Here is a 15,501-nt window from a genome sequence, read left to right on the forward strand (position 1 = left end):
GAAAGAATATACATACTGTTTAGTGTGGGAAATTTGTACTTTTTGATGATGGGATACAATTTAATAATACACCACCCTTGTAGGGCTTGTAGCCAATGGTGTTAGGGGGACCTTTACCACCAAAACCTGGAGATTATTAGGTTAGTCTACCATATGGAAGAGAAGATTGCACCATTTTTTTTTCTTTTTCCTTTTGGGTACCCAAAATGAAATTTGGAAGTTAAATAAGATTATTTCAGTAAACCAATAACCCTGTTATCATGTATCATTGTGTAATAGGACAAGCTTTAACAATCTATCAGCCAACTGAAAGAATTGACAAGTTGACTTCACCAATACAACAAATCAGTACATTTCCTCTCCTTGCTATCAAAATTCACTTTACAAGTAAGACAACTAAAATGACAAGGAAAAAACAGAAAAGAGTAGAAAAATTCTTCACCAGCCTAAATCTTACCTTCCAAAATCCTATAATACCTCAAACATTAAAGAGGAAAAGGGAAAAAGAATGAAGCGATTCTCACCACTTAATACTGTATTCTGATAAAGTTCAAAACTTGAGAAGAGGGAAAAACAAAAATAACGGCACAGATGAAGAAAGAACGGGACAGAAGAAGCTTGAAACTATGAAAAGGGAAAATTGGTAACACTCATATAGCAGCAGCAAGGAAGAGGAAGACCTGCACATGCCTACCTTGACTAACTAAAAAATGGTCAATATCAGTTACAGGTGGAGTGCACCTTTTATGTCCTCACCCAAGCAATCAGGAGATACTATTGGCAAATTTTTCAGCCTCTTTTTATGGATTTACACTCAAGCTAGTGAAGGTTCTATCATCTTGATGTCTCGATCCAATTGTGGGAAGTTTCCAAAAGATCCCAATATTGGACCTGCGTTTGTTGTGTTGATGTTTACAGTGTCTATCCTTATTCAGTAGTTACTTGGCCAGTTTATATGTGCATGCTGGGATTGCTGATAAACACTGCCTCCAGGTCCTACCATATCAACACCCCCACCCATGGTCTGAGATTGTTGCAGAAGCGGGTGCACGGCTGCTGCAGTTACAGCTTGTCCCGGGTGGTAGATACCAGCAAAGGTGCCATGGCCAGCCTGTGCTGGGGTGAAAGCCACATGCTGACCTTGTGGAGGAAGATTGTAAAATGAACTTGTTGGCAAGCTTGACATGTCTCGGCCAGGTGGTGCAGCAACCCACATGGCTGAACCTTCACTCTGGAGAAGGCAATTCATGAATGTTTTAAAATTCGTGTACATGGTAGTTCTAGAAGCAAAGCAAGTGGACAAAACAGTGCAAATCAATAAAGCCATTTCTTGATACATAAAATAAGATGACAAAACTGCATTCATATGGTCTTATAGGGACGGATCTTTCAAAACATCATACAAGACAACAACATTAATAATATACTTATTAGAAAAATTAAGGTAAAAGCATAGCTGCTAATGAGTGAAATTTGTGTTTCCACCGGATATAAACCCATATCCTTGATTCGCCAGCATCCACAACCAGCAGAGCACTGATCCAAGAGTAGCCACACCCACACCACCACAAAAGTTATGTGAATCACTGTCACCGTTGATTTTCTGACCATTCATAAAGAAGTGCTAAGCACTTTATTTTCTCTCTTGCCTCGCTACTTGACAATGCAGACTCATTTTAATAATGTTATATCTTATTGTTAGAATCCAAAATCAAATGTCAAGCAAAGAAAAGAGAGCGAAAAAAAATGCTGCTAGCACTCCTCTACATACTAAATATTATTGCCATATTCCAATGCTTACCATGACCAAAAAAGAAAGGCAAACAAACACAGATGCCAAATCTACATGTATCTCTACTTTTTCATCTTAAGAAACAAAATCTCAGATGCCTAAGAAAATTCACTGGTTTTATCACACTTTCCATATCGAGATCCAAGAAATAAACTTCATAATAAAAAGCAGATCCAATCCAAGAAACAAATGGACTAGTGATGATCCAGGAAGTAAATCTTCATTTCATTATATTTACAATGTCAAATGTAATAATAAGAAAATAGATATTAATTGCAGTAATATAGCTAAGGCCAAAGCTTACCTGTTGTCCAGCAATGTATACATTATTTTCCTTGAACTGGGACTGACCAAGATCCTCATTAGGGGTTGAATTTCCTGCAGTCGTGGCAGAACTGGGATTATAACCACTTGGAGAGGAGTTATAAGGTCCATAACCACTTGCTATCCCAGTATGAGTGGAGTTTCCTGTATTAGTCCCTGGTTTGTATTGTGGAAGTGAATATTTGACTCCAGTCGCAGTTGCTGCTGGTGGGGATGGATAAACACCTCCAGCCTGAGGTTGTTGGGGAAATGCTCCATTGCCCAAAAACTGGTGGATGGCTGGAGGTGGAACATAGAATGGCGGAAAGTAGTGACCATATGGAAAGTAGTTTGGAGGATAATGGGAAATGTGCATCCCAGTTGGTGGCCTAAAGACAGGAACAGGTTGCTGAGTTACAGCTATTGAGCTCTGCATGAGGCCTGCAGCTTGTGTGACCAATGGAGTTTGACCAGCTGTAGACAGGATCCCGCCCTGCAAACAGGCAACAAAAACATAAGACGAGGCACAACAAAATTTGACATTGATGAATTTATGTCTGCATTTTATGTGTCCTAGACAAGATGATGATCAAATGTATATTAGGAACCAAACTTTATACTTATAAGAAAAAAAATCATAGAGTATCTGTTTCATTCTCTGCTTCCAAATATTTTCTTTAATCAGTTTTACAAGGCAATATAAAGCCTGCCTTCAGAGCCTTGTTTATTTTATTTTCAGCCCTTCCATAATTCCAAGAGAACATGTGATTCTTTGTACTGTGGTACTACCAGTGAAAAACAGCTGAACAATGCCTCTTAAAAAATAAAGTAGAATGGAAGGACATTCTAAATTAAAGCAACCCACAATTTTAACCCTCCTTTTTCTGGATTTAATAATATATAGATGATACAGAATATTAAGAAATCTATTCCACCTAACCAGAAACTATGTCTCAAGATACACTTGCGAGGTTGAGCATGTAGTGCCCAAAAATCCTCTTAACACATTTTAAGGACGTATCACGGAGCTGTAATACATGAAGAGGTATCCAACAAAACAATTCAAACAGATTTAGCAGACTAAACTCACTTAGACTCTACCAAATACATTCAAAAGATGTCTATATGGGGTTGATCTTTATTATTTAACAATAAAGCATTTGTTATATTTATATATGCTCCGTGAAATATATACATATAAATATAATGTGTATTATCAGAACTCTCATTAGCTTAGTTGGTGGAGAACTTCTACAACACCCTTACAAAAAATATCAATTACATTACAAAGAACAACTGAGAAAATGATATTGCTAGATAATCTTTGGCATTGTAAAAATATATAAAGTAATTAACTGGCCCTGATCAATCTTTGGCACTGCATATTATGCTCTGCATGAGTGTCAAGATTATCTAAAAAAGTCAAATGGAGCCACAAGAGGGTGCATTTGACAAAATAATAAAGAAAACGATGTTTGTTGAGAAGAAACCAACAAGTTGCCATGGCCCATGACACATGTTGGCTGTATTTGAATTCCCGATCAAATTTTAAAATAAAACATTAGCTACCATGTTTGATGAATTTGCAAAAAGAAATAATAATTTTGAATACAATTCCAGATATATTCCTGGCATTCATGGCAAAATAAGTGCTTTATTAATGCAAACCTCTTGTGGAGACTGTGACATCGAGGGGGGCAATACTGCAACATTCCCATTGTACTTGCTGGCAACACCAGGAGAAGGAAAAGGAGAAAGGCGACCATCACTATCAGCACCTGAGCGGTAAAATTGAGCATAATAACTTGTCGGATCAAAGGGCTGCACCTACAAACAAGAGTAGTTAAGCACAAACAGTTATAAAGATAGCACAAACAACAGACCATGTCACATCACAAGCCAAAGAATGCCAGAGAAACTTCTCATTGATTAATCAAAACATTAGATTGCAAAAGAATTATAAATGGCAAGCCCGTAGAAAGTAAATCCAAATGAGTTACAGATATAATAGTTGCGCTAATAAAAATATTATTAACACAAAAAAAGGAATGACTGAGGACTCACCACAAAGCTTTGAAGGCGAGAAACATCACGAGCTTGAGACTCTGAGTTTTCTAGTGGGGCTAGCTGACTTCCTACAATTGGAGGTAAAGGCCCAAAATTGTAGTTTGACGAGGTATTAACTGATGCGTATTGATGTCCTCCAGCTGGAAATCCAGTATTCTGCTTAGATTCACTATGTCCAGGGGTAACATTGGATGAGACATCACCCTCAGCAGATGATAAATTCTCGGGTACATGTGTAGGTGATTGTGGATGCTCGAGATAATCCTCTTCATCTGCAGTTTCCAATGCATTCTGAATGCTGAATTCAAACATTCTCAGAAAATGTTAATACACTGAAATTGCTGTTACAAATTCACTAAAAAATCACAAATGAGGTAGACATCTGCTGACAAGCAAAATTACAAACAAAACCAGTATAAATGCCAAGTCCAACAAATGCTGGCAAATATATGACGAGCTCTGGCAAATAGACCTAGTCCAACTCACAAGGTATGAATGAAATGCATGCACAGGCAGAAAAACAAAACTCGGGCTACAAAACATGCTAAAGCAACTTGGGACAAGAATTGCATTCTTTGACAAACTATAAATAATTGCTAATTGAATCATTCATGTGCCCTCGGTCTATAAAACAGGCAACAATGAACAAGGACACTTTCATGAAAAATTTATCTTCTGTAATTCAATTTTTTTTTTTTAAAAAAAAAGACAGATCACACCTACCAACCCAACAGTTAACAGTAAGAAATAAAGAGTATATATCATAATACAAACCTAGAGGATTGTTCCTCTGCATTTTCTTCAATAGCCTCAGAAGTACCAGAAAAGGATGTAGAGCTCCTGTCACTCTCGGGAACAATGGTGTTGCTCACGCTTAATCCAAAACTAACACCAAAACTTCCAAAACTCAGTTTTGTTCTTTCAGATTCAGGGACATGGATGTGGTTTGGTAAGATAACATGTTGACGCTGTGGAAGGTGCAACTCCTCCAGCTTTCTCTGCAGATTTGAAGCTGCATCTTCTGACTCAAGGACATTTGAAACAGGCTGCGACCTGGAAGTGGCTTCAACAGTAGCATTCAGAACCTCAGATGCACCACTTGTTCCAGAACCTTGAACAGCCTTTGGTTTCCATTCCTTATTAGAAGCAACTGTTGAAAATAATTGTGAAATATTATGCAAAATTCATGATAAATCAAGAGGATCTTGTCTATACAGATTTGTATGTCAACTTAAAAGTGAAATATTTTTTAATCTAAATTTTCTCATTGGTTTAATTGATTTTGTATACCTATAGCCAGAAAATAACCCTCATATACCAACTTTTATTAGGCTGAAGACTATTGACACGGTAGAAAAGCATGATCGAGTTTCAACAATACATTAACTGATTATGGTAGTCCAAAGTGAGTAGAAACCTTCCCCAGATAGGCATGTCAAGTATGACGATATAATCAATATCAAAGAATCAATTATAGAAAAACTAATTTCTCAATGCTTCGAAACAGGGCAGAACAACCTCAGCAATTAATTGAGATGCCAAAATTCATGATATGTGTTCTCCTTCTTTGTTAGTCAAATTATAATGAAAAAAATAGATACAGTTTGAATATTATACCCTTCTGAGTGCCAATTACTTGTGAACGGCTACTGTAATTAGAAGATGGGTGACTATTCGAAGAACCAACGAGAGTTGTTGCTGACGACAGCTGTGAAAATTCAGTGAGCTGACCTTTTACCACCCCCTGGGACTTGCTTGCGACCTTGCTCTGTACAGAAGAGCTACCAGTCTCCAAACCTGCCATGTGGTCATTTGCAAAACAAATCTTAGTAACCAATAATTTAAAAATAAAAAATAAACAAAGGTACAAGGTTCTAAAGTTCTCAAACTCCTGACCAGTAGTTAATTTGTTCTCAGCTTCAATTACTGCAGTTGGCTCACCAGAAGAACGATGGCCCCCCACTTCACGTTTAATTGTCCCAACTGCACCAGGGACTCGTGAATCATTAGACAAAACCAGTACTGGATCTGAAGATGAGAAACAAACAGTTGATGCAGATGTTGCCACAGGCATGGCTGAGAAATTATTGGAGCTTTGAGAAGGTTGCTCATAAGAATCCTCATTTGTAGATGAGCTGGTAAGCTTCATATTTTCATCAACAGGCTGGAGGCTCAAGTTGGTAGTGCCAACAGATGTTGGCCCTAACTCAGGACCAATTCCTGCTGAGATGTTGGAGACTTGTGCATTGGTACTTCCAGAAGCTATAATTGTCGTGCCATTGGAAATGATAGAAGCAGAGCTGCAAACATATTCGGTAATGTAACTTATCCAGACCATGCAATTTTATGAAACCAAGTAATGTACTAGACTCAAACCAGATAATAGAAAGAGCATATTTTTTATATATATATAGCCACCTTGTTACCGAACTTCCTTCTTTATCCTTAGCCTCATGAGAGATAGGCAAAGGATTAACACCCTTCTCCACACCTTGCTGGAGACCATTCTCCATCCCAGGACCTGAAATCCTGCCACCACCAGAATCTGGAAAGAGAAACAAAAAAAAAAAGGATTAACCAAGCCAGGTAACTAAACCCAAACACAAAACAAACAATCGATCTGTTGAACGATGATACCATATCTAAGATATTTTCAAATCATTAAACTTCAGAAGTTAGATAAAGATATATACAAATACAAATCAAAAAATAAACTCAATCAACCATATAATGTCCGGGGAAGAGGGTAAAGCACACTCCAATAGTGATGAAGTTATAAATGGACTCATTGTTTTACCATGTGACACATGGCGAGATGAAAAGTTTGAGCGACTGCCCCTGCCCCCACGCCCCTGCACTCCAGGTCTCCACCGTGACTCAGAAGATTCTCTGTTGTTCAGATTCTGCAAGTATACATGGAAAATGCCTGAAGTACTAACAAAGAAATAGGAAAGAAAAAAAAAAAGAATCTAAACTTCATATAGGACAATAATAAATCCATACATAAGTTAAACCACATTACATTATAAAGAATTAAAGATAAATAAATGTGCTGGTATAGTCAGTTGCATGAAAAAAAAAAGGGAAACCCTTTACAAGAACTCCAACTGATTTATTCAATCAAACGCCAGAGATATTAAAACTGGAAAACAAACAATCTTACTTTAGCTTTTAACCTTTAACCAAATCAAAGTAAATACAATTTCTTTACTTTAGAATCTGCTAAATAAAGAAAGAAGCACTACTGAGTATTCAGAATTTAATCAAATTCTTAACTTTCCAAACTGGCCAGGGAAACCCAAAAAAAAAAAAAAAAAAAGTGGTATCAATGGGAAAAAGTTTATACAGGACAAGGTAGGAATAAGCCAATAATTCAATTAAAATCTTAACTTTCCAACATGGGTTAAATAATATCAAGTCCTTAGATCTGGCAAAAGGTTTATGTTAGCAAAGTAAGAGTAAGTGTCATAGGTTTGCATCTTAAAAACAGAGAAGAGGATGAAAGCAGAAAAAAGATTTATCAAATGCAAATTTACCCTGGGCATATGTAGTTATAAAGGCAACAAGATGAACACCATAAGATACCAAATAAATATAACAAAAACACAGTTACATCTTGATTTTGCAAGGAAAATGTTTTAATGTCTAATGTATATCCCTTCGTCATCAGCGGAAGTCATCATAAAATAGTTACCTCTTTTTTCCTGTCTCGTTTCCTTTTCACCTCATGGAAAGTATCTGGAAAAAAAATATATATATATGTATATATATGAGAACGAAACAAATCAGATAGTTCTATTTCTCAATCTTTCTGACTTGCTCCTATGGAACCAACATCGAAAAGATTGAGAAAAATCAGTCATTCACAACCACTAATGAAGGATTCCTTGAAAAGTTAAGGATTAATCCTTTCTAGAAATCGAATGGGTTAACATTAATCATGTTTTAGAAAATAAATTTAACAGCACGAACAATCAGATAATTTATTTCTTGTAATGCATTGAATAATTCCCATTTCAATCATAACCAATAATCACAGATGCAACCTTTACAGGTATATAAATAAATCAAAAGTAGGAAGGAACAATGCATTTAGCTACACAACATTTAAGGAGTTACAATATGAACAACCCATTTGATGCTACTTCGAAACACTTATAAAATATCTATCCATCAATATGTGATAGTATAGAGCATAAATTTTCACTTATACGAAAAGGAAATAGAAGTAAAATAACAAGATGTTGAATGCAATGCTTCATACAACCAATAAACAAGTGCTTCCTCTAGATAAACATGCTATGGTGTTCTACAGATTCCCAGGCTATAAAACTAGCTCTCAAAATTAGAATTGGAAATAAAACATAAGTACAAAAAAATGATAATGAAGTGGCAAAAGGAAGGGTTCATAAACCAGACGACGCAGAACAATAGTCTGAAGTAAAATTAGTTTATTTTTTACATTTCTGAGTAACCAAAAAAAGAACCACACATTAACAAATTTTACATTTAGTAAACTATAACATTAAATACAAACTCATGTAATTTGAACCGAATAATCCCATAAAAAAACCTTACCAAAGTTAACTCCAAAACCTAGTGAGATCACAGAAACAAAGTCCGGAGTAACATAAGAACTTTTAAAGAGTGACAAAGCTGAACTCCCAGAAAAGAATCCAATTAGAAAGGGCTAACAGCCATAAAGATGACATTAGAATGTAACGTTGCCAATTTTTCTAATATACTTATATAAAAAGAAACAGTGAAAACTCATCATAGCACATTAAAATATAACCAAAAAATCAACTGAGTTCCCACTTCAACATGATAAAACCTAAATCAAAAGAAAACCCAAAAGCAAGTAAGCAAAACTAACAAAAGCCAAAGCATGAAAATTAAAGTCCAAGCCATGGATCAACAGAAAATCATCAAAAGCAGGATCATAGATCACACCCCAAAAAAAGAAACAGTAAAAGAAATAGAAACAAAGCAATCATACCCTGAAGAAGAAGCTTCTGGGTAGTCTCATTAGGATCCATGGAGCATTCTTTAAGCATTGCATAGATTTCCTCGTCAGTGTGATTACTCGTGATCTCCTTAATGTTCTGGATCGTCTTCCTGACACTACTGGGGATTGAAACCCTAAACCCACCACCGCTCATATTCGCAGACCCAGAAAGCGAAAAACAGCAAGGGCGAGGATAAAGGAACCCAAGTCACAGACGACGATGAATAGAAGCCTCCAATGGTCGAACGAGCGAGCGAGGCGAGCGAGGGAGGGATTGGGGTCAAGGTGAAACTAAACCAAACATATAAGCTAAACCCAAATATATAAATATATATAAAGAGATATTTGAGAAGAAATGGGTATTTGAAAATTTGATCCAAGTCGAAAGACAAAGCAGAGATTAACCAGAAAACAAACTCTAGAGAGATAGAGAGAGAAACAGAGAAACAGAGAAAGGGGGAGAAGAAGAGGAGCTAATATGAAAGACTCCTTTTTTTTTTTTACTTTTTTTTATTTGAACTATAGGGTTTTTTTTTCTTTACAAAGAAATAATAATTTTGGGCTGTTATTTAAAAAAAAAAACTAATAAATTATACGTTTTATATGTTAATGCAGGTATGTTTGAGTAGCTCAGTTGTGCATGTGTTCCTCGTAAGCAAGCACTGTCCTATTCTATTATTGGCGAAAGATATAATGTTCATGAAAAAATGGGACACAAGTATTTTTGGACGGTTTCATTATTATTTAGACTATAGCTTTAAATATTTTAAATTAAAATGCTAAGTAATCAAGTACACCAATCTCCTTATTTTAGAAAGAAAAAAAGAAGCTTTACTATTATTTATAACTTAGCATAAATATTTCGAATTTTACACTTATTTACATACCATGCGAACATGATACAATGTTTAGGGCTGAGCATTTAACGCGCAAAATCGAAAAATTCGACTGACCCGATCGACTTGAGCCCGCAAACTTGATTTTGGCCAAAATCCCAAAATTTCGGGTGTACCCGAACTGATTCGAACACATTCGGGTTCGGGTTCAGGTTCAGATTTACTATTTTGGTGGTGTGTGGGTTCGGGTTTAACCTGAAACCCGTAGTTAATCCAAAAAAAAGGCCTAGATTTTTTTTCTATTTCCCTGAGTGACTCAACTAAGCCTAAGCTCTCTATCTCTCTCTCGTGACCTTTTCTTCCTCGACCCCAACCCTAGCGGCCAGCCACCCCACCCCAGCCACTGTCCCTAACCCCAACCGCCCCTCAGGCCTGAGCCAGCCCCTCTCCGTCCATCTCCTCTCTCTCGTCTCGACTCTCTCTGTCTCTCACACTCAGCCCGTGAGCCGCTCCTCCATCCCTCACCTCTTTCACTCGCACACTCGGCTCTCTTTTTGTCTTTCACTCCAAGGCAAGTCGGACTCGGATAGCACCACCACCACCACTGTCAGCAGTGGCTCTAACTCGGATTCAAGTAGGTATATACACTCTTAAACTAATATTAAATTTACATATATTATTGTTTGATATAGGAGTGAAGATTAATAGATTATGTTAATGGGTTTGAAAGTTTTTTTGGTGTAAATAATATAGAACATATGCAGCCATTATGTTCAAATCAAATAGACATATGCATATTATTATTTGTGTGTTTAAATCAAAGGCAGCCACTATAATAGATCCTATACATTTTTTGTTTTGGATTTATTTAATCTATTTAATTATTTGGTATGTATATTATATATATATGTCTGAGGCCACATGCTAAAAAATTATGTTTATTTTTGTGAATTTACAGCTTGGTGGTGAGTTTGAGAAGAAGGTGAGTGTTGAGTGGTCGATAAATTTGAAGAGGTCGCAACTTGCTTCTACTCAAAAGCTTGAGGTAAATCTTAATCTATTATCTTTCTTTTAATGGATTCTAGGCTTGTGTGTGAATGCGTGCTACTCAATTGTAGTAGATTTTAGGCTTGTGTATGAATTTGTGTTACTCAGTTGTAGTGGATTCTAGGCTTGTGTGTGAATGCGTGCTTCTCAGTTGTAGTGGATTCTAGGCTTGTGTGTGAATGTGTGCTGCTCAGTTGTAGTGAATTATAGGCTTGTATGTTGTTTTATTGATTAGATTTAGTTATGTGTTTTTGTTAAATCATTTGTATTATGTGATGGATACTGAGGAAGTCAATGAAACTCCTGCGGAAGAGAATCAAGATCAACCTCCTTCTCCCACTGATAACCCCACAAATAAAGGTCAACTTAGGGGTAGAAGAAAGAGGGGAAACCTTCTTCTAGTACTAAGCCTCCCTTCACTACAAAAAAGGCAAAAGGGTCTTCCATTTGGGAACATTTCACCAAGGAAGACCCTCCTCCTCCCCCACCCCCATCAACAACCAATCCTTTGGAAGAGCCTCATCCGCCTAAGTGTGTATATAACTATTGTGAATCTGGTTTTTTTTGTGACATGAGAAAACATGGGAAAAATCATCTACGGAACCATTTTAGGAATGTTGTTTGTGAGCATAGTACATGGAGAATAGATGACCAAAAACAGAAGATTTTAAGTTTTGAGCAGGTTAAGGGAGGAAAGGAGGGGAAAACAAGCTTAGTAGCACTGGCTTATAACAAAGAAGTTTGTAGGATAACCCTTACACAATATATTGTGTTGGATGAGTTACCATTTAGACACGTTGATGGCGAAGGCTTCAAAAAATTTGTGAAAACTCTTCAACCTAGGTTTGTGGTCCCTTCTCGAATGATCGTTGCTGGGGATGTTTTGAAGTTATATGAAGAAGAGAATGTGACATTGAAAAAGGTTTTGAGCAATGAGAGGTTATCTATTACTACAAACACATGGACTTTCATCTAAAATATGAATTACACGGTCATCACAGCCCATTGGATTGATAATAATTGGGCATACCAAAAAAGAATTATTACCTTTTTTCCAAGTGACAGATCATAAAGGGGAAACTATTGGCAAAAAAATCGAGTGATGTTTGAATGATTGAGGTATATCTAAGTTGTTTACCATTACGATAGACAACACTTCCTCTAATGATGTTGCCATTAGATGTTAGAGAATATATATTATTGCTTAATGGAAATATGGAAAAACCAAAATACAACTCTATGCAAACATACAATGGACAAGATAATTGATTAAATAAATATTACAACTCAATTACTCAAAATACAAGTAAATAGAAATAAGAGAAGGAAGAGAATTATAAGAACTAAAACCCTAAAACAAAAGATATCAATAAATATGTAAATAGGAATAAGAGAAGAGGATTAGAAACTCAATACACTAATAATACAAGAAGAACAACAAAATGAAAAGATCAATGGAAAACAAAAACTCTCACACAACCAACTTGAACAAGGTTCAAGACCTTCGTCCAAAAGCTTATTTCCCCCTATTCTCTAAGCACTAAGGGATCTCTCTAGGAAATAGCTCTCTGGAATTATCAAGCATTTTGATGTATTTTCCAGCCAAGTGCTTTGTGGATGGAAAATTGTGTGTCTTACAAGTGAGCATTAGGCTCCTATTTATAGAGTTTGAGATACCCTTTGGATTTCAAATTCCACCAACCCCCATGGCTGTTACCAATATTTAATTGGATTAATATGGAATTAAAATTGAAATTTGGGAGTTATTTAGGTTCTTGGAACCGTTCAACACATTAGGAAAAAACTAGAAAATTGGCCTGAAATGCACCTGTGGCCGCGGCCAGGGACATCAGTGGCCGCGACCACTGCTCTCTGTCCCCCAGGCCGCGGCCACCATCATTCAGTGGCCGCGGCCACAGCCCAGTTTCAGCACTTGAAAATGTGCTGTTTTTCCAAACGGTTCCAAACCCTCCCAAATGATTTTGTAACTCCCAAAACACATTATTAAGATTAAAATCATATCTCCAACAGCCATATTTCATTATGGCTTTATGAAATCCAATCTCAAATATGTAACATATAATATACACATTATTGGGTAATATTTGGGAGTTACAAATTTGTAACTGATTTTGTAACTCCAAAATATGTCACATTTGGGCACACACATGTGTCCAATTTTGTGACTCTCAATAATATGTTACAAGGTGTGACAAATCACATTTTGTCACATTATTTAATCTAATATTATATTATATGAAATAATATAACATTCCCCCACTAGATTAAATAATCACTTTTTGTAACACTTATTTAATCAATCAAACATTATATTAAAATATAATATTAGATACTTGAAGAGGAATTTCAGAGAGAAAGAGAAAGAACTTATTTTGGAAGGAAAGTTCTTACATATGAGGTGTTGTGATCATATAGTAAACTTAATTGTCAGTGAAGGATTGAAGGAAAAACATGAGTCCATTGCTGCAATTAGAAATGTTCTGAGATATGTTAGGTCTTCCCCTTCTAGGCTTATATCGTTTAAGGAATGTGTGAAAGAGGAAGGGATCGAATGCAAGGGACATATTTGTTTAGATGTCCAAACAAGGTGGAACTTGACATTCCTCATGCTTAATTGTGCACTTAAATTTCGAAAGGCATTTGAAAGAATGGAATGTGATGGAAATTATTTGAAATATTTTAACAAGGTTGACAAAGATGGGAAGCCAAAGGAGGGACCGCCATCCAAAAAACATTTGGAGGATGCATTAGTGTTTGTGAGATTTTTGGAGACATTTTATGATGTAAAATTGAAGTTTAGTAGGTCCACTTACGTCACCACCAATAAGTACTTAATTGAAATATGCAACATGCAACATGAGTTGAATGACTTTACACTTGATGATGAGGATGATGGGTTGTTGCGTGGCATGGCAAAGAACATGAAGCAGAATTATGACAAGTATTGGGGCAAGCTTGATGAATGTAATGAGCCACTTCTGATTGCCTTGGTTCTTCACCCCAGATACAAGCTTGATTATCTCCATCATTGCTTTAGTGATATTCATATAGATGTAACATGCACTATGATGGTTAAAGAGGTGGAGTTTGATCAATATCATGAGTCAATTGACACACACGTTGATCAGTCAATGACTCAGTCTCAAGCTATTGTTTCTTGTTCGTCCTCATAAGTCATGTCTTCTCAGCCTACCACCAATAGTACCAGTAGCAAGAGTAAGAGATCACGTAATTTGCATGATGAGTATGTGGAACAAAAAATTGAAAAGGAGGGTTGTAAGACAAAAAATGAGGTCGATAAGTATTTGGAAGAGGCAGTTGAGTTACCAAGTCAGAATTTGGATGTTTTGGGATGGTGGGCGAGTAGTAGATGCAAGTACAAGATCTTGTCACTCATGGCTCGTGATGTATTAGTTGTACCAGTTACCATAGTTGCTTCTGAGGCGGCATTTTCAACCGGGGGTCGAATTTTGGATCCTTTTAGGAGTTCACTGAGCCCAAGGATGGTTAAAGCATTAATTTGTCTCAAGAATTGGTGGAGTGATTGATAGCAAAAATATAATGCGCAAGTTGAAGCAATCGATTCAAGTAATATAGATAATAAATAAGAATCGTTCCCATAAAGACTATCAATCAAGTACTAATAACCAATTCTAACTTTCTATTTAGTTGTCAAAAATAAAGTGATTGTTAACCTAAAACTGAAAATTGAAATAAACTATGCAATTATAAAAATTTATTCAATAATTAAAAAACCTAGGGTATTAACTTCATCAACTTTTCAACCTGTTAATCTTACTAGTCAGTGCATATAATTCTTCAATTTCTATCCTAATAGCGGGTTAACTAGAACAATCATAATTCCTTTTCAAGATAAAAAGATCTCAATCTATATGCAAACATTCTACATATTTGTGATAAGTTTTAACATATAGCAGGAATGAAGCATAGAAACCCTAAACGCTACATAAACCCTATAAGTACTATCGTCCTATATGCAATTTGTGTCTATATGATTATAGAATATTCAACTATCCCCTATCGGACCTCGAATCAAAATCATAAATCATGTAAATAGTGATAAATTATTTGTTGAAAAAACATTCAGAGCACGAAACGAAATTGGCATGGTGGGCCCATTGTTTTAATGAAACAACAACAATAAAAAATTCCATAACTCATATAAACAATTTATATGAACAAGAAAACATCTGGAAACATTAACATATAATATTATTAGTCATGCAACATATATATAAATATACAATATATTTATATATAACATATAAACAAAAAAAAAAAAAACTCAAGAACATAAACCATTACCTCTTGATGTCTATCAAGTGTCCTTGAGTCTTTTTTGTATATTTTTCAATCGTCCTATCCAAAGCTTTGAGCACTCAAACCACGATCTTCCGAAGTGTTCT

General features: G+C 35.9%; 1 protein-coding gene across 2 annotated transcripts; it reads right to left on the minus strand.

The window, feature by feature from the left end:
• Positions 1–239: 239 nt before the first annotated feature.
• LOC133818334 (GBF-interacting protein 1-like) lies at positions 240–9,691 on the minus strand. Of its 2 annotated transcripts, none has more exons than XM_062251127.1 (11): positions 9,162–9,691; positions 7,857–7,900; positions 6,960–7,065; positions 6,581–6,707; positions 6,059–6,462; positions 5,780–5,959; positions 4,937–5,312; positions 4,160–4,460; positions 3,764–3,916; positions 2,097–2,588; positions 240–1,231 (listed from the first exon to the last, which is right to left on the minus strand). In XM_062251127.1, exons 1-11 carry the CDS (start codon positions 9,322–9,324, stop codon positions 932–934), a joined length of 2,646 nt encoding a protein of 881 aa, XP_062107111.1. In that variant the 5' UTR covers positions 9,325–9,691; the 3' UTR covers positions 240–931. The 2 variants fall into 2 exon arrangements, with proteins under 2 accessions (XP_062107111.1, XP_062107110.1); XM_062251126.1 differs by having other exon boundaries at positions 3,764–3,922; positions 9,162–9,688.
• Positions 9,692–15,501: the final 5,810 nt, after the last annotated feature.

The sequence above is a fragment of the Humulus lupulus genome, chromosome 2 (genome assembly GCF_963169125.1).
Source record: "Humulus lupulus chromosome 2, drHumLupu1.1, whole genome shotgun sequence".
Lineage (NCBI taxonomy): Eukaryota > Viridiplantae > Streptophyta > Magnoliopsida > Rosales > Cannabaceae > Humulus > Humulus lupulus.